This window comes from Tyto alba, unplaced genomic scaffold (assembly GCF_018691265.1).
Source record: "Tyto alba isolate M040663 unplaced genomic scaffold, T.alba_DEE_v4.0 Super-Scaffold_41, whole genome shotgun sequence".
Classification (NCBI taxonomy): Eukaryota; Metazoa; Chordata; class Aves; order Strigiformes; family Tytonidae; genus Tyto; species Tyto alba.
In genome coordinates, this window is record NW_024881317.1 from 10,640,175 (window position 1) to 10,662,623 (window position 22,449).

At 36.6% G+C, this 22,449-nt stretch overlaps 2 protein-coding genes across 6 annotated transcripts in view; one reads left to right on the forward strand and one right to left on the reverse strand.

Annotated features, from left to right (window-relative positions):
* Window positions 1-9,249, reverse strand: part of EFL1 (elongation factor like GTPase 1) — an 81,006-nt gene extending 71,757 nt beyond the window's left edge. The window contains exons 1-7 of one of the 3 annotated variants that reach the window (XM_042804151.1): window positions 9,197-9,249; window positions 8,491-8,593; window positions 7,732-7,799; window positions 7,450-7,534; window positions 5,917-6,050; window positions 5,162-5,299; window positions 4,082-4,296 (exon numbers count right to left, since the gene is read on the reverse strand). In XM_042804151.1, the coding sequence (XP_042660085.1) occupies window positions 4,082-4,296; window positions 5,162-5,299; window positions 5,917-6,050; window positions 7,450-7,534; window positions 7,732-7,799; window positions 8,491-8,581 (731 nt within the window). In that variant the 5' untranslated portion in view covers window positions 8,582-8,593; window positions 9,197-9,249. Of the gene's footprint in view, window positions 1-4,081; window positions 4,297-5,161; window positions 5,300-5,916; window positions 6,051-7,449; window positions 7,535-7,731; window positions 7,800-8,490; window positions 8,594-8,680; window positions 8,837-8,983; window positions 9,140-9,196 lie in introns of those variants that run through there. The other 2 variants (XM_042804152.1, XM_009962435.3) reach the window with 2 other exon arrangements.
* A 31-nt stretch (window positions 9,250-9,280) lies between these two features.
* On the forward strand, window positions 9,281-21,461 carry SAXO2 (stabilizer of axonemal microtubules 2). Of its 3 annotated transcripts, none has more exons than XM_032982945.2 (4): window positions 9,281-9,399; window positions 15,536-15,715; window positions 16,927-17,129; window positions 18,781-21,461. In XM_032982945.2, the coding sequence occupies exons 1-4, from the start codon at window positions 9,359-9,361 to the stop codon at window positions 19,761-19,763; spliced, it is 1,407 nt and encodes a 468-aa protein (XP_032838836.2). In that variant the 5' UTR covers window positions 9,281-9,358; the 3' UTR covers window positions 19,764-21,461. The 3 variants fall into 3 exon arrangements, with proteins under 3 accessions (XP_032838836.2, XP_042660087.1, XP_042660088.1); XM_042804153.1 differs by having other exon boundaries at window positions 15,536-15,604; XM_042804154.1 differs by lacking the exon at window positions 15,536-15,715.
* Window positions 21,462-22,449: the final 988 nt, after the last annotated feature.

Below are 22,449 nucleotides of genomic sequence, written 5' to 3' on the forward strand. Positions count from 1 at the left end.
CTGAACTTGTTTACATGCAATAAATATTTCTGTATTTCTACCCCCCCAGTAAAAACTCAAAAGCATAGTACACAAGTTCTAAACATTTTTGTGATGACTAAGATTTTTTCTACGAAAGATGTCCTACAACACATTTAACTATGGACCGTAATCAGAACTGTACAAGTTAAAAACTAAGTACCCTTTTGTTTCACAGTTGAGCCATCAGATGGTGGTAATTATTTCTTAAATTTACTACTTAGGGCATTGCTTGTTGTTAGTATCACTGCTTTAATAACAAGGAATACCTAGAAATAATATAAAAATTGTAATGCTGTAATTGTGTTATAAGCCAATTGTGTTGTTCAGTGGTCCCTATGAGTTAATACAAGCAGGCTGCTTATGACCTACAGAGGGAGTCCCGAACATTATATGGTTTCCTTGACGAAAATGTTCAGTGAGCAGTAATATAAAAGAATTCCACATATTTCCACCCTGTACATGCAGAAACAAAAATAAACATTTATAATCTGAGCAGTTCTAGTTACAGAACAATATCTGATAATCTGTTCTCTGAATTCTTAAATTTCTACACACCTTAAAAAAAGGCCTGCTCATGTCATCAATACATAAGGTATGAGTTCTGAACCAAGACAAAAAAAGAGATTTTTTACCAGAAACTACCACAAACTCCGAACAAGGGAACAACCGTCAAGATTCTTGTGCTAGCAACTCCTGCGTATGTATTTATGGCATTTTTCAACACTTGAGGATTATGAGAAAAGCATATGTACTAATTGCATTGGATGAGGCTGGCACTGCCTACTGGCTTATTTCTTTCTGCCTTGACAAGTCATAATACCTTAATGAACAGAACCCACAACCATGTAACAGCAGCCAAGGCTTGCCTCAATTAAGAAAATGTTTCACTGATCCAAATTTCACCACATGGTACTGCTGGCAATCCGAAAGTAAGTTTTGAAACTAAGGAAAATGTTCCTTCCTTTCTCCATCCCGCCCTGTCCATATACAATTTGTCAGAACCAGAGCCCGACAACTCATTATAAGAAACCAAGTAGTATCAGAAAGCCAACAATCTCCATTCAGCTTCAACAAATACATGAAAACATTTTCAGGATGTGAGGGAAAAATGGAGAATTAGGACAGGTACAAATAAGAAAACTAGCAGATAGGACTCCTGTTATTTGTCCAAGCTGTAGGCACATCTTGTGGGATAGAGAATACATGAACACAAATTAGTCTATTGTGTAATGTATAAACAGTCTCAACCAGACCCAGCAGCGGAATACTAACACCCCTTGCCTAAATTAGATGCATAAATGTTTTTGGCTGAGATACAATCTTGTGCCTTGAGAGTTCAATTAATATAATCCTTAAAAAGTTTCAATATATAAAGTAGAAGAGGATTCAAATTTGGGAAATCTTAGCAGTCGTGGTTTTTAGTCTAATTTTCAATAAAAAGCATTATAAGTTTAAGTTCATCTTGTATTTGTATAGTATTAGCAAAGAATAAACAAAAAGCCTATCAATCCTCTCCAGTATACCAATATATGTATCACAAAAATAAGGACAGGTCATACTGACCCATTCCTTCCCTCCACTTCAAGCTAAATTACAACAAATATTTAGATTTCAGCCTTATAGAAACTCCGCGAGTAAAGTTCAAGTCACTTGACAAACATTTCAAGTGGCAGGGACATAACAAACACGAAACAACTAAAGCTTGACCAGTTACCATTCCACTTCAGGTTACACTAGCATATATCATTGATCATCTATTACACAGTCCACTCTGCAGAAATATCAGTTACCAACATATAGCAAAGTGCCAAAAATTTTGGGGGGAAATAATTAGAAAAAAGAAAATTAACACAAGGTATTATCTTTGAAAAAAAAAAATCAGAGACTCTCAAGACTTAAATACTGTTTTAGAGCAATTTTTTTCTCCACCTCTCTGTATATACCCCAATATTATTACAATACTGTGTAACTGTAACTCCTGTGTCAAACAGTTCAAATCCAAGTATTTTTTGCTGAACTTCTGAGCTGGACAAACAAATCCATTTTCTGCCACATTTTTATGAAATTTAATTCTATCTGCAGAGAAATTATCAGAGGAAAAGAAGTCGTGAAAGCAAGATAACTATCTGAAGTCTCACTTTTACAAAAATAGCAGTTATATTCACCTACCATTTATGAACATGCTTGCTTTCTCATTACAAAGGTGATCATAGGGTGTTTATGACCACATGCTTATATCAGAATGTAGTTCTGTAACCTACAAAATCTTAATAGATGATCATTTACTTGCAAATATCAGGTAGCTTGATGTAAAGAAATAGCTTCTAAATTGCATTTGAGCTTATAATTCTACTTATTGTAAGGAAGTACTCCACTGTATCATTTTAAGAAACATTCTTCTTAATGTTTAGCATTCCCTGGCAGCATATTTAGAATACTAATGATAAACCTAGGCCACCTTTGAACTTCCCAAAACAAAAACTTTAGTTTTTTGTTTTCATTTATTCACTTCCACAGGTTTTGTCAGTATCCAAAACAAAAGCAAACTCCAAATTACCCAATCGTTATCTATACAGGGCAAAAATAGCAGATAGCTCTACATCATTTCAACATCTGGTAAAGAAAATGTTCATATTCTGACTCTAAACTTGAACAAGTTTGTAACACTTGCATCCAAAATACTCTGTATAACAAGTTTACAACTGTAATCCATTCTTCACCTGGAATTTCAATTAAAAGTTACAAGTCAGGAAAGCTAAAACCTACAGAAATCAAAATACTGTTTCCCTGCACATTATAAAACAGAAGAGTGACTGTGAGCACCATATAGGAATGGAGGACTTCAGACAAGATGTGTGTTAATGTCCAGGTCACCAAAGGTATCAGAAAAACCCCTCTAGCCTTCAGAAATGAAAAGGTCTCCCATCACTCACATCCCCTATGAAGAGATCTCTTTCAGACTAAAGAACATCAGAATTTGAAGATCTGTTTTCAGTTTCCTTACAAACTTATACTCTGATTTTTCTTTTTATAAATTATTATTATTCATGACAGATAATGAAACTAAAATAACCCATTTTAATTTCCCTTTCCTCTGCAGTGATAAGAAATGTTTGTGTTAGACTACAAAATATGCATGGAGCCTTATTTAAGAGCTTAACTTTGATTTAAAAATCCTGGAGCTGACATTTTTTTAAAAGTTTTGCAATATTTGAAGACATGGACTGTGTTACTGAGTATAGCTTTTTAACTATATTTTCATGATGAAGACAACCACTCCACCTTGTGGCTAGCAATCAGAACATGTGTAATCCTAACACTAGCCTGCTGCCCTTTGAAACTAACTACTGAGAGTAGGACTGAAAAAAATAACTCATCATAAACTCGAATACAGTAATTCAGGAAATTTCCTGAAATTGTTCTGTCCCCAAATTCTTACATTTACCTAAATATCTTTGCAATGTTCTTTAACAACTGCTGAAACAGAAATATATTGGGTATCAAAAGCTATGAAACGCACCTGAATGAAGAACAGAAAAAAAAACTAGATTAAGACTGCTGAACACTTGAGGACAAATGAATAATTTCAAGGACGAGTCAAAGTCCGGTACAGAAACAACAGATCACGGTAATACTGAGACCCAGAATTATACTGGGCCAAACTGGACAGCTGAAACTGCTGCCCTGATGACAGTCACCGGTCTTATGCTTGTTAAGGACATCACTGTCCCTGTAGCTGGAAGATCCAATCTACTTGTGAAACAGCTTCTGTACCGCCACAGGTTTTGACCCAGTCTGTTACAGCCCATGAAGTTTACCAGGCTAGGCTGGACACTACAGTGGGCTCAGCAGCTGCTGTGTAAGTAAAACAGGGTCACAGAAATGACAAAGCTGATTTTCAGCTGGCCAGTGTTAATAATATATTAGAACTGATTATATACAGTTACATATCACAGAAAAGTATAAAAAACATCTTTAGAAATATGAAGCAGATGAAACTACTATCAGATTAACTGCAGTAATCAACTAAAAAAAGTCAGTAACTAAATCCCAGACTTACCCAAAGCCCCAGCCATCAATTGCACTGGCAAACACCACATTTCCATGGTCTGGTGAAAAATAAAGATGTGAATCATCAGTATCTTCCAATCCAGCACTCCAGTCATAAATTTGATCTGCCGGTGCAGCGTCAGAAATACTTTCACTTTCTGTTTCTTTCTCGGCTCTTTCTTGTAAGACTTTAGAAGTAAAGAGTGCTCCGGTGACTGCATTGATCTGCAGAAGGATATGTAAAAGCACCCTAAGATTAATTCACTTTCACAATGCTTGCAATTAAAATGCAATTCCCCTCACATTCTAAAATATAAAAAAAGGTATTTTTAACATGATGGCATGCCTGTAGATCATTCTGCAACTTGAAACACAAACCTTATGTCTCTAATCCTGCCTATTTGAAGGCAACAGGAGTTTGATGAGACTAACATTTCAACTTAAATACCATGTACTTTCCAAGGCAAAATCAGCCACGTCAGGACTGATTCAGACAGAGTATCACGTGTAATACACTGTCTCTCAGAACAAGGAGTGTTGAAATAGGAACTTGTTACTGCCAACAAACAACAGAGGGCAAAGGGAAACCACGAAGGCAAGTGCGTAAAAGTAAGCTCAAAAAAAAAAAAAAGGTTTGAAGGCAACTTAACTTACAACTCAAAAGATGAATTAATCTTAACGCTGCATAAACCCATGAATAACAGGAGCAGTCTAAAGATATTATTTGTACTACCTCCAAAGCAGTTTAAGCAACTTAACAGGAAGATCAAAATACTCAGCATATTTCTAAAAATGAAGACTCTTCCTGATGACCTACCAAGAGGCATTTAATACTCTTTTCTCTATAAGAGGCATTCTGAGTGAACCTCAAAACCAAGAAATAAAATGTATCTCAATGTTAAAAATTAGACTAGATGTTATAGTGCTTAATCCTGAAAAGTAAGAAAGTGCTAGTTCTGCTGCATTAAATTTATTTCAGCTATAAGGGAGTGAAAATTACAGTCTCCATCAATTCAAGAACAGAGAAAAGGTGGGAAAGAAAAACCTCAACAAAATCTGCTGTGTGAACATGATACCATAGCATGAATACCTGTTCTAAAATATTCTTAAGGTGCAAGTATGCTTCCTGAGGGGTGAGCTTGAGCTCCACAATCAAGCGATCAATTTTATTAATCACCAATACTGGACGTATATTTTCTAGCCATGCTTGCCGTAGAACTGCTTGAGTCTATTAAGAAGGAAATAGTTAAAAAAAAATCCGTTACAGAAAGCTTGTTACTGCAAAAAGAGATAGAATGTTAAAGAAAGTTACAATATAATTCTAAAATTTAATTAAACATATAATAAGGGGCAGGTTGACATTCAAACCAGAAATCTGACTCCCATAGCACATAGCGTTAGTTATTACAGATTTCTGCAGGATGGCAGAATTTCATGGCAAAAATGCCCACAACATAACCATTCTTTATAAAAGTAAACCATGAAAAAAAAGCCAACTTAATGTTATTTTCCATATGTTTTCACTTTCAATACCCTAAAAAGCACATGCAAAGATATTATTCCCTTAAAACATTTATTCTCTATACCAATATTCTATTACCTGAAAAATTGCATACTCAGTGTTTCAACCCTACACCACTACACCCACTCACCTGCGTTGCTCAATTTTTCAGCATAACTACGAAAATAACTACCCTCTTTCATACCTCAAGTACATTGTCAATTATTGTAGGTTTTACAAAACTTCTTAAGCCACCTCATCTTTTATTTCTATATAATATACTTAAAACTTTTCTTACTTTGTCTTCTCTATCCTATTTCCCTATTTAATACACTTTATTTCACCTGTGGACAGACTCCTTCAACAGCATCCACCACTATGATGCAACCATCACAGAGTCGGACAGCAGTAGATACTTCTGAAGAGAAATCCACGTGCCCTGGGGAGTCTATTAAATTAATCAGATACTCCTGATCACCTAGAATCAAACAATAAATTAATATTTCAGAACAGTTTTCAAAAATATTTCTTTCAGCCACTGTTATATTGCTCAAAATATTATTAATTTCTAAGGACCAAATCTGCAGTAACCATTATGCTTAAGAATAACTCTGATAGGACAGGAAGGCTGTCAGCAACGTAACATCTACCGGCTTGTGCCTAATTTGTTTTAGTTTCATTCTTAATGCCAATCTTTATCTTTCAATACCCAACTACCTTTGGAAAATTAAAACCAAAAACACACCAACCAAACAAACAAAAAAAAAAATCCTAGCCCTGAACAAGCTTGTAGTAGCATTACAGATAGATCACTAGCTAAAACACAAATCAACTGCATTACAGTTTATATCTTAGACATAAATCATCACAGACTATCATAAAAATAAACCCTACATTCCTGATAAAATGCCTCATTTCAACCTTGTGATTTTTTAAAAAACATAATTTTGACTCCATATTTCTAAAATATATTTAATATATGAATACAGGAGAAGCTCTCTATTTTTTCTACATTACTGCCCCAAAAAACTCTGCTTAGAGGAGACTCCAGCCAACTTTTGATGAACTCACTGCATTTATCATCAGTCAATCAAAATAAGATCAAACCATTTTCCTGTTTAATGAGTTGTATTAAGCGTCTAAATTTCAATACAACAGAAAAACAAGACATAAAGATTCTAACCATTTTAAGTAAAGGTCATCTCAAGAGTCAACAATAAACCAGCCACGGTTCACAATACTTCACTGTAAGATCATTCATTTCAACTATTTTTTATAATCAGGTGTAGCTGAAATGTTAAGTCTAATAGTGGCTTTTCTGTTCATGCAATTTTTCTGTTATTCTTTTTTCCACACAAGCCTGTTTCGTAGTGTATTTTATGTTTTTTCATTCCCATAGGTGAGGATAATACTGGTGAGGAACATGGAGTCGTAACAAAGGCAAGACTGTAACTACACTATAAAAAACCCTCTGAGCAATTTGTAGCAGAGTATAACAAGCACCTTGACACAGAAGTATAGTAACGACTGTATAGAACCATTTTAAAATTTGTTTTTTTGAAAGATAATCTTGCCTTTCAATGACAATATTTCAAGATCAAAATATAAAGATTTAGAACCAAAATAAAAAGATAAAAGCAACTATTCTAATTGCCTCCACTCAGAGATAGGATTGAAAATGGAACTTGATTGTCTTGGTTAACAGCTGAATACGTGCCTAAGTCTTTGCAGAATCATGGCCTAACACTGCAAAATACAAAAGTAAAAGTTGCATACAAACAGATCTCAACAGCAACAATGAGCTGACGGGGAAAATAAAAAAAAAAAACAAAACCAGACCATATTAAAGTTTGTACTTGCCAGCATCAACAACTTACCTTTCACAAAGTGCAATGAAATTGCACTAGATTTCATTGTTATTCCTCGGATTTGTTCATCTTCTCTACTGTCTAGATATCTCAACTGAGTACAAGAACAAAAGAAGAGGCAATAAATCTGTAGAAATTCCTTCACTAGTTACTTAACAAACGTCAAAGAGAATGACTGCAAGAAAATGAGGTTTAGCAAGACTAGGAATAGAATTTCCTTAGTCATCCCTGATTTACAATCCCAGCACATATACACCAGAATTTTGTTATAAAATAACAGTGTAACTCTACCTTTCCTGCCAGGCGGCTAGAGATTATTCCATTGCTTGATATTAGACAATCAGCTAGAGTAGTTTTGCCTGAAAAGAAAAATAAATTACTTAGTTTAACTTAATACAGACAATGGAAAAAGATGCAACAATATTATGAATGCTGACATCTAGTTATCAGATATCAACATTAATAAAGGCTTTAAAATGCCAAGAAAGTACAAGCTAACTTAAAAAAAAAAAAAAATCCAATTATTCAACTTCACCTGTTAGGTGCACACAAATTTATTTTTAAAGATTGGATGAAACCTTACCTGTCATGACCAGAAAAGCAGTTGAAATAACAAGCAGTACACCAGAACCTCAATATATTGTGCAATTAGACAAAAGATGGGTGTTGTAAAAGCAGTATTGACAATTTCCACCTACATAAACTTTTTTCATTAAGTAAACATAGAAATACAACAGCCTCCCTCACACACGCATATACGTAATTCACGCCAGCATTCAGCATCACAGAAGCCGAAAACATTCTGTTTCAACTCTTCCACATTATTACAGTGTAACGCTCTCATAAATTCTAAAAGATAAGCTCCACCAGGACAAAGGAAATAGACATAAAGTAATTTTACTTCTCAGAATCGGGATTAAGACCGTTTAAAGCTAAATCTGTGAAAACCTACTGCTTTAAAACAGCGACCAAAATATCTCACCACCATTCAAACTAACACACCCACGTTTTCCTCACAAGGTTTTTGCCAGTCACAAACACCTCTCTTACCATGATCCACGTGGGCTAATATACAGATATTCCTGATTCCAGAAGTCTTCTTCTGGAGACCAACCATCTTTCCCACGCTTGTGAGGACCATGATTACCTAATTCTGTGAACGGAGAAAACTATTTTATTTAAGAAGCAACTTAAAAAACAGGCCGGTTTGGGTTTTGGTTTTTTTTTTTTTTGGAATCACCTCAGTTATGGTTAGAGCTACGCATCAGAGAAACCTCCGACACGTGGAGCGCGTCGCGTTCCCCAGACACCATCCGCACCGCACCTCGCGTACCAGAAACTTACAGAACACGCGGCACGTTTTTATTTTTACCGGCATCACGAGGTTAGGCTTTCGGATCAGTTTTTCGTTACGTACGCACACAGAGGCGCCTCGGCTCACCCCCGCCCTAGACCCGCCACCCCCGCCGCGCTCCCACGGGGCCGCCACGGGCCGCCCCGCTCCCCCCCCAGCGGCCCCGCTGCGCGCAGCCGGCCCACGGACCGGTGTCGCGGGAGGGTCCCGCGGGCCTCCCTCCACCTCTCCGCGCCGGGGCCCGCCGCAACGCCGCTGGGGGTGTGCTCGGGGCCGGGGCTGAGGGGGTGAAGCGGGGCGGGCAGGCCGCCCCGACCGCGCGAAACCGGTCCCGCATGCCTCCCCCCCCTCACCCCCCGCGCCAAGCAGCCCCTCACGGGGAGGGGGAGGGGAGCACCCCACCTCGGCTCCCTCCCGGCGCCGCGCCCGCCCGCCCCCGGAAGCCCGCGCCCGATCCCCCGCCCGCTGCGTGACGGCGGACGGAAGCCAGCGGAGGCCGCTCCCCGCGGGCACGCCGCCGTTGCCGCGCGACGGAGCGCTTCTGTAGTGCCGGTGGCGGGCGGCATGAAGGGGCCGCGGTGCCTGTGCGAGATCTGTACCTGCGGGTAAGCGGCCCCGCGGGTCGCCGCTGTCTGCGGGGAGCGGGGCGGGGGGGAGTTCGGGTCCCCGGGAGATGGGGTGGGGGGTGTCCCGTCCCCCCTAATCCCCAGGAAGATGGCGGCGGCTCCCCCGCAGCACTCCGGGCCCTCCCTGTACCACCCCCACAAAAACACCCCTCGCCATGTCCCCCTCCTCACCCATCCCGCTCTGCGCGGGGACTCCGCTGCCTGGTCGTGGCTAAATTTTTTAGGAGCGGGAAGGCAGAATACTGGGTAACGTTCCCATTTCACCCGTTTCTGGCTTTTTTTCTAAAACGGATCGTCTCAGTAAATATGAAGTAATACGCTTATATTTAAACCAGGTAGGGGAAGAAGCAGATTTAAAATTCATTAAAGTAGAAAAGAATGGAGACAGTCTTTCAAAGCCACCTAGACTAAACCTCAGGATCGGGCTTTTCCATAAAGCAGAGCCATCTTACAAAGGGCTGCACCAAAGGAACCCGCAGAAGAGTCCTGGCTAAACCACCGTTGACAGAAACCTATGCAATCACTATGGCCTTTAAAATAGATTTAATATATCTGCCTTTCTAACCTCACATTGAGTAATTTCACTTTGAAGGGAAGCCCCACTATTTCTTTACATAGAATATTCCCATATGGAGACACACAGTTCAACATTGTACTATAGTGTCTTTGGCCAAGGGAGGCTGTGTGAGAGGGTAGAGCAGGCCATTTTTTGGTTTAAAATTACTATTACAGGTCTATAAGCAATATTATCAATGCCATCACTAAAAAAAAATCATGTCAGGTTTCCCAAAATCAAGGGATTTAAACCTTGCAAAATTCAGATATGTTTATAGGTTTGGAGTCAGTGCTGTTAATGTTTTCAATTTCTTCTCTGTCTACTTAAAAAAAAAAATGAAAAATAATCATCCTAGGATTCAAAGATTCTGTCTTTAATATTAAAAAAAAAAAAAAATCTAGCAACTACATACAAGGGGAGTCATCATAAGATCACAAGAGTGTGATCGCTATCTTTTGGAAGTACAGGGCCAACCTATGTCTGCAAAGTGCACCGTGAACTGTAGGCTTCATTTCAAGGTTTATAGCAGACATGCACCTTATGTGTTTCTGTATGGGAAATCTGTTTCTGTTCATCAGTCACCTTTTTTGAATCTGTAGGCAGACATGAGAGATGGGCAGTGTGTAAAGCTTCTCATGTTCTTTTTGGCCGAAACTGTGGGTGTAGTTTGCCCCATAAATTTGTTTCAAATGGCCTAGATTAATGAAGAGTTGGAACACATTGTTTTCATGATGAGATAACAAACCTGGCTCAGGCTCAAGTACAAAGATGGTGAGATAACACAATCTGACAAGGCAAAAAAAGGTTCAGCTCAACTGAAAATTCGCAATTCAAAAACCCAGTTTAATTATATGAATAATTGAGTAAAACATGAACAAAGTTTATGGTTTAAAATAAACATCACTGACATTTTTACAGTCAATAAAATCTTAAGCCATTATTGGTTTAGGCAACGCATTGTGTTTGCTTCAGTGTACAGTGTTTCTGTTTTTAGGGGAAGACTGGTTGCTTGGCAGTGTTACCTGGATATTGCAACACATACCCATCTTAAAAGAGATTTCAAAGTGAAGTGAAAGATCTAGTATTTTGTAGAAGTTAAAATTTAGCTATTTGCAGGAAATGTGGAGATATAATTACTGTTATAAAATATTTTTTTAAGAGTAAACATTTTTTTTTCAAACAATATAAATTTATAAAATATTTATAAATACTGTTATATTTTTTGAGGTATAATTACTGTAAATAGTAAAATAGAAGGAAACCATCTTTCCTACCTGTTCACAGAAGAAAAGACAGTTGGAAAAATTTTACGAACGCAGGGAAGGAAAGGCAGTAAGACAGAAGTTTATTCTCCTTTCTCTTTACACAGAATTGAGAAGAGCCTCCAAAATTCCAGAATTACATTTTTTGCATTGTAGCATACACAATCCACTCATTAATGGCTCATTAAAAGCATCTGAGTGCTAGTGTTCACTTAGGGGTTGCAATCTTGGGCTCTTAAACAAATAATTGTTACAAGATTTTTAAGAATAATTTGAATAGATTCCTTCTTATTAGATTGAATCACCTTCTGTGCCTATTCGGTGATATTTTTCAAAATCAACAAATAATTGTAATGCCAAAAACCACCCCTGGAAGTGTACCAGTGCTAAGCATGCTCAAAGATCAGTTTGCAGAATAGGTCCAAAGCTGAAGACTTCTCCATTTTTAATAACTGACATAATTTCTAGCCTTTTGAGCTTAAGACTTTACAGTAACAAAAGATGCTGCTAAGGCAGTAGAATGTTAATTTTCTAGCTGCTGTGGTAGAGATATAAGTTTGGTTGGATGTTTTTTTAATAAACCACAAAAGCGTTGTCAAAACTGCATTGTGCAGAGTAATGGCAGGATTCTATGTTGTTTCCTAAGATGTTCCAGATCCATTTCTTATTTTAAAAGTGGTATATTTTTAATGTGGAGAAAGTATGAGCTAGTATTACTTGGGATTGGAACCATAAAGAGAATAAAATTTTTGTATTTTCTTATTTCCCATAGGTTCTAAATATGTTAATACAAAAGAAAATTTACACCCTGCTAGCAAGTACAGTCAGGCTTCAGATCACTGGCTCAATAGAAATGTCTAACAGCAAATACAGGATGTTAAATCTGGCTTCCAAAGGAAGAATAATACCTCTGAGGTAGATGAACTCTCTGCACTCAAGAGTAGCATTTGTCTACTATAAAAGATGATTGCAGCAAACAAAAGCATAGAAGTTTAGTTTTGAGATATAAAAATAAACTACTGCTTTATCTTCTTCTCAATCTGGCAGCCTTTCCCTATTTTATTGCACTTCTGTTATCATTATCATAAAAATCTAGATTCCTGAATAAATTTAAGTTAAAAGGAAAGAGGAAGAGTTCTCTAAAATATGGGATATTTAAGCCTTCGTACTGACCACACGTAAATACACACAAACCCAATAAAAACCACCAGGTCTCCTGTCAACACTGGGAAAGTAGATGACTCTCAAAAATACAGTGTCCATACATAATTTCTGTCTTTCAGACCATAGCATGTGCACTTGTAGTTAAAAAATGAAAAATTTGAGGTGTGGGGATTTTTTTTAAATAAGCTTTTTTATCACGATAAACACTAAACTTTTCTCATTGTTAGTCTAGTTCTCTGGGAGGCGAATGCTTTGCGGGAAAATTTCAAGGGTCTTGATAGCATTGTATAAAAAACAACTGTACATATGCCAGAACCAAAATAAGTGAAATTCAGTGTCATTCTGTTAAAATAATCAGTGCAACAGCATTTGGCACTACAGAGCCCATATACTGTCAGTTTTATTTAGCTGAGATTCTGTTCAGACCTTACGCAAGCCACAAGATAGATAGTCTCCTTCAAAGAAGGGAAAGAATAATAATCCAACAAAGCAGGCATCAGTCAGTCATAGGGGAAGGCATGTCCTCGCCAAATTAATTTGAGTTATTATAACTCTGGGGTTGAATGTAAGACAGCTACAAGTAACACGTTTAAAATAATCAGTGACTCAAGGAGTTCTGGCCAAATTGTAAGAAACATATTTAATTTATCACAGCTGTAATCTGTTTTCTCTGATGATTTTTAGCATTGTCTCTCTCAAGAGCTTTGATGCCCTATGTAATCAGTTTTATAAAGTTATTCTCTAAATAAAAACTTTTGGTTTAGCAGTTGGACAACATCCAAAAGTAGATTTATCAGCTAACCAAAAAACCCCTCAATCTCTTCTCCATGTCAAATTCACACTGAGATTAAGATAATTCTACATTGCCTTTTAGGCCCACTGAAAGTTCTTCCACAGGAAGGAGTAGGATGTAGGATCTTCCTGAACATTGTTATCTGAATCCAAGTAAATTTTGGGCATAGGTAGGGACTGTTCAGAATTATTTTGTATGCTAGAAATGACTGGGATCAAGGCCATTTTTGATTCAACAATGTATTCTAATTCAATTACAAAAACTTCTTCCCTTGGAGAGATACACTAGATTACTTTCACCTCTGTGTTGAATCTACCAAGAACTACAGGCTCACTCTGAAAATAACTATCTTCCTAGTATCTGTTTCTGTTTGTAACATGGCCATTCAGCAACATGGGGGATATACTGACAATATTGCTTAGAAAATATTGCAAGTTAAGTCTTCAAAGACTTGTGATGCCAGAACAGGGAAGGTATTTTATTTGGTTATTGGCCTTCTGGACCAGCTTATGGCAAACTGAAGACTGTCCAAATTAAGTTTTTGTAGATGAATATTGTTTGTTTCAAACTCCTTTGAATTGTATGCCTAAAGTATGTGAATAACATTATATAATTTGATACCCTATATTTCCACCAGCTTTCAAAACATATATTCAATGGTTTTAGTTTCTGCATAGCTGTTACTTTTAGATGCTACATGACACAGCATATGCTGTTTATACCTACTGAAAAAAATACTACTAAGCTAGTAGCTGAATTTCATGAAAAATATAGTAGCAGGTAAGCACCATACTGAGAAATAGCATACACTCACCTCCTTTTTTGCCTACCTTTCCTGTTCCCTCTTATTCCTTTTTCCTTTCCCTGCTATGTTCTGAATAGGTCTCAGTTGTTACTTGACTCTCCGTTGACTTGATTGAAAAGGAGTAAGCACCTCAGGCTTTGAAAGGATCTGACTTCTTAGACAGGGCTACTTCATTTCTCATTTATTGAATTACTGAGCTGGCAAAGTCAGACAGCCCAAACTAATACCAGCTTTAGGGATCTCCAGTTCCAGATAACTTTGTTCAGTGTTTTTTTCATTTTACTTTTCCCAGCAGGAGTCCTTCATGTCTTTTTCTGTATTCTATTTTACCTTGCTTTTTTTTTTTTTTTTTCCCCTTGTTTGTATTTGGTGCTAGCTAAATTTCTCTGCAGACCTTTGAACTATTCCTTGGGTATCTAGCTTCCTGAAACTTGAATTTATTTGTACCCAGTAAGAGCTGTACACTTTTAGTCTTGTTGTTCTTTAGTTATTTTTGCTTTTCACCTACAGAATTTTACAAGACTTATTTATTTAAAAACATATTTCTTGTTATTTCCCTTTGCTTATATCTGAACTAGTATTGCAAGTTGTCAGCCACAAGTAGGAGGAACATCTTTTATTATAAATCTCCTTAAAGGAGAGATGAAAGAATAATCACATCAGCCAAAATACAATTTTAAAACTATACTTGAAACAAACTACCAGAGAGATGTAAGTGCATTATGCAAATTAGAATATAGCAAGATTTTCAAAGCAATATAAAAAATAAGGTGTACGTTTTCATTTCATGTAGACTGCGCAAAACAACAAGGTATAAGTAATAAATTGTCATAGTATACCTCAACACCTTTTTACACAATGGTATCATTAAAATAGGCATCAATGACAAGCCAGTGTAATTGAAATAAAACCTATTAAGAAAAAGAGGTGTCATTACTTCTAAACAAACATGTCTTTGGATAGAGGATTTAGTCAGTCCTTGAAAAAAAAAGGGTTGAAAATTCAGAAATGGCCTGCAGAGCACTAGAAGTGCAGATGAGATTTCCCACCACTAAAATTTTAATCAGGAAGAGTTAATTGAGAGTTGTGGTGGAAATAGGTGAACAGATGCACAGAAATAAAAAGACAAGTGATGAGGGAAAATAATAAAAAATAGGCAATACGAAAGAAGAAATTAAGCATGGTTACTTATTTTTACAACAAAGACCAGTGATATCATTAAGGATTTTAAAAGAGAGGAAAGTGCATCTTGGTGGTAGCATCATTTAGAGGACTGAGATGAACTCTATCCATCCTTTGTATTCTGTACTAAGGACTAACTCGCATGCTGATACTGTTTATCACTGTATTAGTATACTGTGCTCTGGGACCTGTGTCAATCTTTTGTAATTTTATCACTCAGAAAAGATTTTAAACACAAGCTACTGATATTGTTCAATCTTCCCTATTTGTTATTCAGTCCCAGTAGATAGGGTACGGGTTTTCCCTTTAAATGAAATTATTCAAAATGATCTCATCTGATGTGTTTTACCCAGGCGCCATCGCTGCCCTCATAAACCCACAAGGATTTATGATAATGGACAACAGCCATGTCTCACAACAGAGTATGTGGAAAAATATCCTAAGTATAGCAACATATCTCCTCCCTGGAGCCTTAAGCCGAAACAAGAGTACCAAGTGCATCGTGGGAAAATGGAAGGAATTACAACATTTAAGTAAACATTTTGAAGCAATGTGTTTTACAATTACTCTATGAAATTTCTCGTACTTACTCTTTTAAGGGGGGCAACACTGTATTAAAATCATTTTCAAAATCCAATCATTGCATTTTTTACACTGTTAGCAGATATAAAAGTATAAATTTTGAGTGTAGAAATACATTTACCACAAAAAGGTCATAAAAAATAGTGAAGCATGCATACAAGATTTGCATTCTTTACAGCATCCTTTAACCTGTAAAGATAACTAAAATTTTTGTTCTTGTTTTCAGCCTGTTTTGGAAATCTAGGCCTCATCAAGCCTGAGAAAGCTGGCAAGCTGGGGAACTGTCTGTAATACATGTGTGGAATCTAAGATAGTGGGAAAATGAAACTTTAAGAAAAAAGAAGGGGGATTTTTTTTTTTATTCAGACAGTTCGAAATTATTAGGAGCCTGAAGAAAGCCAACAGTATAGGGGTTCAGTGGGTCTGTCCTGTCAGCGCACAGACTGATGTTAAGCTTACAAAACCGAAGAGCATCTTTCCAAGAGTTAGAAGATGACATCACACATTCTTTATTAATAATTTATGGGAGTATAAACCCTTATTTTTTCTATTATTGTTTCTCTTTTAAGCTACAAGAGCAACAGGTGAAATTTCTTTATCTGTTTATAAAAAAAACAAAAGTGACATAATTAGAAAGGCCAAATGCCATTCTGCAAGATTGGTTGTGGACTGCATATACTGTTTAAGCACCTGTATATGTATTATAGACCTTTTTAATGTAATGTGCCCATGTAAAAACAGTGAAATGCTGTTTCTGATTATATTCCATCCTCCTCATGCAATTATTAAAAGCTGTCACATATAGTAGTTTGATCTTTGCTTCTGCTTTCTGGATCTTCTTTTTGTAAAATTACAGAAACTTTTTCTAGTCTCCTTTCAGATATTTTAAAGAATATTATTAAACTGGGAATGAGACTTGGAGAGTTGAAAAAGTTGCTTCACTATCTACCTCTGAATAAAGGCTATATCATGTATCAGAGACCCTAGATTCATGTACTATGGTTCTCCTTCCTCCTTGCTATCCCTCTAACTTACGGCAGATTGATTTTTCAGAGTAATCATTTTAAGTCATTTTTTTTATATATAATGGAAAAATGACAAAAGTGACTCCATCAGAAAAAAATAAGTTTTTTAACCAGTATTTCCTTTTTCCCCAATTCAGATCTGATTATTTACCATATGATACTGTGAAGCGACCTTTTCGGGTACAAGAAGAATATAAACCAAAGACGGGAGAGATAGAACTGGGAACCACATACCAGAAAGATTATAATGCTCATAAAATACAACCAGTGACATTAGTAAGACCTCTAGAGAGAAAACACACTACAGGAGGAAAATTGGATACCATACCAACCTATCAAGGTAATAATATATGCCACCTTTAAAAAGAGAAATAACCAAGATGAAGGTAGCATTCTGAATTATCTATATTAGAAACTGGATTTCCTTGTTTGGGCGAGAGAGTAAGACATAATAGAAAGCAGGTGGTAATGCCTTAAGATGTTCAGCACTCCCACTGTTTAGAGAAGACATTTATTGGTTCTAAACGAAAAGCCTTCTCTAACTTTTTCTTGGCTAGGAGAGACATTCCAACATACTCTTGGTTAACCTATCTCAGGAAAAAGTTGGTTGTAATTAAAGTGCCAGTATATCTTTTAGATAGTTTTAGCTCATGTAACACATGTTTTTCCACAGAGTAGGTAAAAGTTGGTTTTAGATTTCTGTTTTGTGTACCACACAGTATGCATATCATCCTAGTAATGATCTGTTTTGACACAAATTATTCTATTACAATGGTCAGCACAAAGGCACTAAATCTTCTTTTAAGTCATTTTGGCAACTGACCTTGAAACACTTTATACCAGTAGAAAATTTTATACATAAAATGTGTTACTGAATTTGTTACATATATTGCCTTGTAGCTCCAGTTAAAAGTAAGTAGAAATAAATTGTGAGATATGATCTACTAGAGTGATGGAAATCAAGATGTTCCTGATTATGATGGCCAGTGGTATGAAAAAGGTAGTTGAAATAATGAGAATCAGATATGGCTGTTGAAACAGGAATTTAGAATGCTTGGTGCAAAATAAGCAGAGGAGAGAATGCAGTGACAGAAAGAGTTGGAAGGATAAAATTGGGGAAAAAAGGCTCTTCAAAGAAACTCAGTTATATTTCAGTAGCTTCTTTAAGCTTAGAAATGGATTTAGGTAAATATATTCTATTTATATTTATGAATTGTAAATAATTGATAAGGAAATTTAAATATTTCGGTTTAGCTTACATGTAAGTAGTAAGTTAGCAAGTAATGAATAATGTCTCAGCATACAACTAAGACAGCATGCAACTGCTTCATTTAAAATGTATCTTAGTGGTTCAAGAGGGAGTAAGTATCAAGGAGTGAAAAAACACTGAAGCTGAAGGAAGTACAGTGATTGCAAGACAACAAATTGATTTCAACTGCCTCTGAAGAAGTTTATACAGGACAGTAAGTTTTGTAACTATAGCAGAGCAGTCTGTTAGTAAAAAAAACACAGAGGCAAATAGAAAGAAAAAAACAACCCAACAAGCTTTAAGATGATGTAATGTTGCTATGGAAATTAAGAGTGAGAATTCTCCCAATCAGTAGTGAACATGACCCACTTACCTACAAGGTTCCTTTCAGTTTTGTATATTTGTGTGAACTTCTAAGTAAAATGTAAGATATTGTATATAAAACCTGTATATGGCTATTTTCTGTATAGAATATACACTAAATATGTACATGCAACATTTTCTTTTTCCTTGAGGAAATAGTCAAAATAGGGCATCATGTACAATGTTTTTGTCTGTTTTTATCACACCAATAATAGAAGAGTTTTGTCATATCACAAACAGGCAGATAACATTATCATTCTCACTTATATCAATTTTCTTTGTTTTGTAAGTTTTAATACCAGAACGATTTGGCTTAATTTTAAGAGAATGGTCTTAAGTAGTAACACTTGTATGGTGAAGTTTTGTTTTTGCCTTAAAGATGACTATAGGTCATGGGAAGTTCAAAGAAGGGAACCTAGTAAGGTGGAGCATATATACCACCCACCTACAGAGAAGTTTGGAAATTCTACTACGTTTCAAGATGACTTTGTTCCTAGGGAACTGGTTCCCAGACAAAGTTTTAAACCGCCTTGTGTAGCCAAGCTTTCAGATGTGCCTTTCAATGGTGCTACTAGCCATCGCACTTCTTATATTGCTCATCAACTGGAACCAAAATTCATAAGATCAAAAGAAGAGTACAAGCCAAGCAACCAACCCTTTGAAGATCTCACAACTCACCGGAATGATTTTAAAGGGCTACCTGGTCAACTTGCAAAAAGCTGCAAGCCTGAAAATACAAAGCTTGGATCCAATGCTCATTTTAATGGAGTCACTGAATTCCAGGATCGTTTTCAGCCATGGTTGGTCTCCTTGCCTGAGGTCCGCAGAACCAAAGAGTACGTTCCACCCCCAGGCAACATGGATTTTAACTCCACAAGCCATCTTGATTATGTTAAGCATGAGATTTCTCCTGCTGTCCCCATAAGACCAGTTTCTAATGGAAGAAGAACCAATGTCCCTTTTCAAGGGAATACGACTACAAAAGAAGACTTTAAAGCTTGGGGCAGCTGTTGGCAAGAGATTACTAAGAAACAACAGGAAATTCCAAAACCCACGGGAAAATTTTATGATTTAACTACATTCAGATCTCATTATATACCACATCAGATCATTCCAGCTCAAAGTTGCAAACCTGTACATGCTATAGTTCCTAATTCTGCTCCTTTTCAAGATGAAACTATGTATCGCACAGAATATACTCCAAAGAAACAAGAGATCTGTCCAGCAAATTATCCATCTCCTCCAGGTTATGTTTATGTAAACACAGATTCTCATGGTCACAAATTCTTCCGCCAGCTTACTCCAGAATTTTCTGAGTCCAATAGTAATCATATTCCAAAGGAAGTAGCTGTTGTGTCATAATACTTAAATGCATTATTTCAAGCACCCTGGTTGGAATCCTTGGTTCATTTTTTTTCTCTAAATAGCACTGAAATCTAATTAAATAATACAAAGTCTGTTTTTAAACGCATTTTAACTAACAGCTTAAATAAAATCAAAGCAAAATGAGAACTAATACAAGACTAATAAAGATTTGCCAATTTCTGTAGGAATACTGCATCTTAAATGGCATCTATTCTTTTTTTGATCATGTGTTCTACTTTTCCTGACTTCACAGACTTCATTATGCTCTATCTCAAGCATATGTATTGCACATTTAACTTTTTCCGATTTTCTGCATCTGCAAATCAAATTATTGTGTTTGCAAAAAAAGTATCTTACGATCACTTTTTTATAGTAAGCAAATAATGCTATAATAATCTAAATAATTAGCTCATCAGTCCAGTCATATCATCAATACTTTGACTAATCTGATAAGAAGATTTTTTTCTTTACATTTTGCTGCCCAAATCATAAGATAGCATTCCATGACACCTAGGCATTTCTAAAACTCTGGTTTTAGCTTTAGTCATCTTTGATTTTCCTTCATTCAGTTCTGAGAAGATTATAAAGATCATACAGTAATTTCTGATAGCAATTAACAGGAAGTAACCTCGTTCTTTTTCTGCACGTGTACTTGAAATCACTCAAACATAAAAGGCAGGTCAATAGACTCTGTTTCCTAATTTCCCTGATAGTGCTTTTTCAGCCTTACTTCCAAAGGAAACAAAGCTGATGCAAAGCTTTGGGCACACTGACACACTAAGTGTGTGTCCTCCCCACGTGAGTAATTTTTAAACCCAGCATGCATATTCAATCAAATTTCACATAGAGATTTCACAGATGATTGGGTTTTGAGTGTCAAGGTAGATGGTGAGGAAGCAGTGAGAATCAGGCTCAAAAAGTTAACATCCATCCACCACAGTTTTTCATCCTGCTATCTGATTTTTAAAGCTAAACAGCCTGTTATCACTGCCAAAGCTCGCTGCGGAGGCAGTCTGAAGGGGAAAATGGCAGAAAACTAAAGGCGTATGTAGAGATAGCAGAGAATAGTGTAAACACAGTTAAAAAATATCATCCGAGATGCAGAAATCTCTGGACAGCCTGGTTTCAGTCTGCCTTCTCTTCAAAGAATTACTTGTTGAAAATACACATAAAACAAAATTTTTATAGAAATCGTTCGTGCAATGATTATGCTTCTGTGTGAGATACTCAGTATTTACTCTATCTGATTTGGGGAAATCTAGATGAACTGATTTCAGTCCTATTATGGCCATGATTTAAGCGAGTCCTAATAAATAGTTCTATGATTGACCGTATTACAATGTAGCACAGTACTCCAGTATGATTTTTTTCAGTATTGCATATCTTATCCGCATTGGTATAGGGCAGTCATTTGGGTTCTGAATAATTACATGCTCATACGTCATAAACCAAATCACCAACAAAAGGACTAAGATCAGTGACAGAAACATGTTGAAAACAGGAACCAGATCATATGCAAGGAAGAAAGCTGAACGGAGTATGTCAGCTGTGCATAAAAGCATTGCATGAGAAAGCACCAGACATTATTAGAGCACCGGTTACTTTAAGGTAATTTTTGTCTTTGTACTGTGTTTTTGTGCTATGACTTACTCTGTTAATGAAACAACAATCCAATTAAACTTTTGTCTCTGAAGATTATTCACGTCCCCAGCTGGTGAAGATATGTTTGGATTGGGAATGAACAAGGGCAATGTAAAGTTGTGATATCCTAAAAACAGGACAGGAAATAGTCCAATTCATTGTCAACTTTCTGTACCACAGAAGGGAACAAACTGCAAACACCATTTTCTTCCTGAATCTTGAGTCATTCTCTGGCAACAACTGAGGAAACAAAGTCAAAACTTCATATAGTTATACCTACCCAAGTCCATATCCTATACACAGGCTTGGTCCCTCAGTTTACAGAAGCTCCTAATATCCTCCAGCTCTTTTCTAGGGAGGAAGAAAACCCGTTGAGAAATGCAGTCTGTATCCTTGCAGTTATGTGTGCCTGCGTGTTCTGCTGAAAATGGCTCCTCTGGGTCTGTGAGCGAGCCCAGATGCTTTTTGTAATTTTCACAGCTGTTTTTTTAGTTCTTCAGTCACTTCTCCCCTCTTAAGTTATGGAAAGTCATTCTCTTCCACCTACCAGCACAGTACAAAAAGTTTTGAGAGGAAGTGGAGGGCATATTCAGATACATTTAACAGTTCCTCTGCAGATGTGTTTGAAGACTTTTTTAGGGTGGAGGGGGTGTATTCCCCTTCATTTTGCCCTGGATGTTTTCCCCTAAGATTAATAATGAAATAGAGAAGCCTTTATTACTACAGTTGAAAGAGCCACACCCTACTGATTGTGCTTCCAGGAAAAGCATCAAATGATACGATAAACGTTCAGACAGTATTCAGTACTTGAGGTCAACTTTTTCATAAGCAACTTATTATTGACATGCATACAAAATGAACAGCAGGCTGGAAAACTAATATTTCTCAAACTAACAGCTGTTAAAAAGGCATTTTATGATGTCATGCTAAACCAAGATGTAGAAGTGGAAAAGTTACTCATAGATTCAATTGCTATTTTGAAAGTGCTTTTTGTGCACTATGCTATACAGCATGATCCACAGAACTGCTGTACAGAGTATTT

Excerpts from the sequence above, each read along its gene's own strand:
- SAXO2 (XM_032982945.2), top strand. The coding sequence starts at position 9,359 with ATGAAGGGGCCGCGGTGCCTGTGCGAGATCTGTACCTGCGG. Across the intron at positions 15,716-16,926 it reads GAAGGAATTACAACATTTAA|ATCTGATTATTTACCATATG; the intron begins GTAAACATTTTG and ends TCCCCAATTCAG. Across the intron at positions 17,130-18,780 it reads TACCATACCAACCTATCAAG|ATGACTATAGGTCATGGGAA; the intron begins GTAATAATATAT and ends TTTGCCTTAAAG.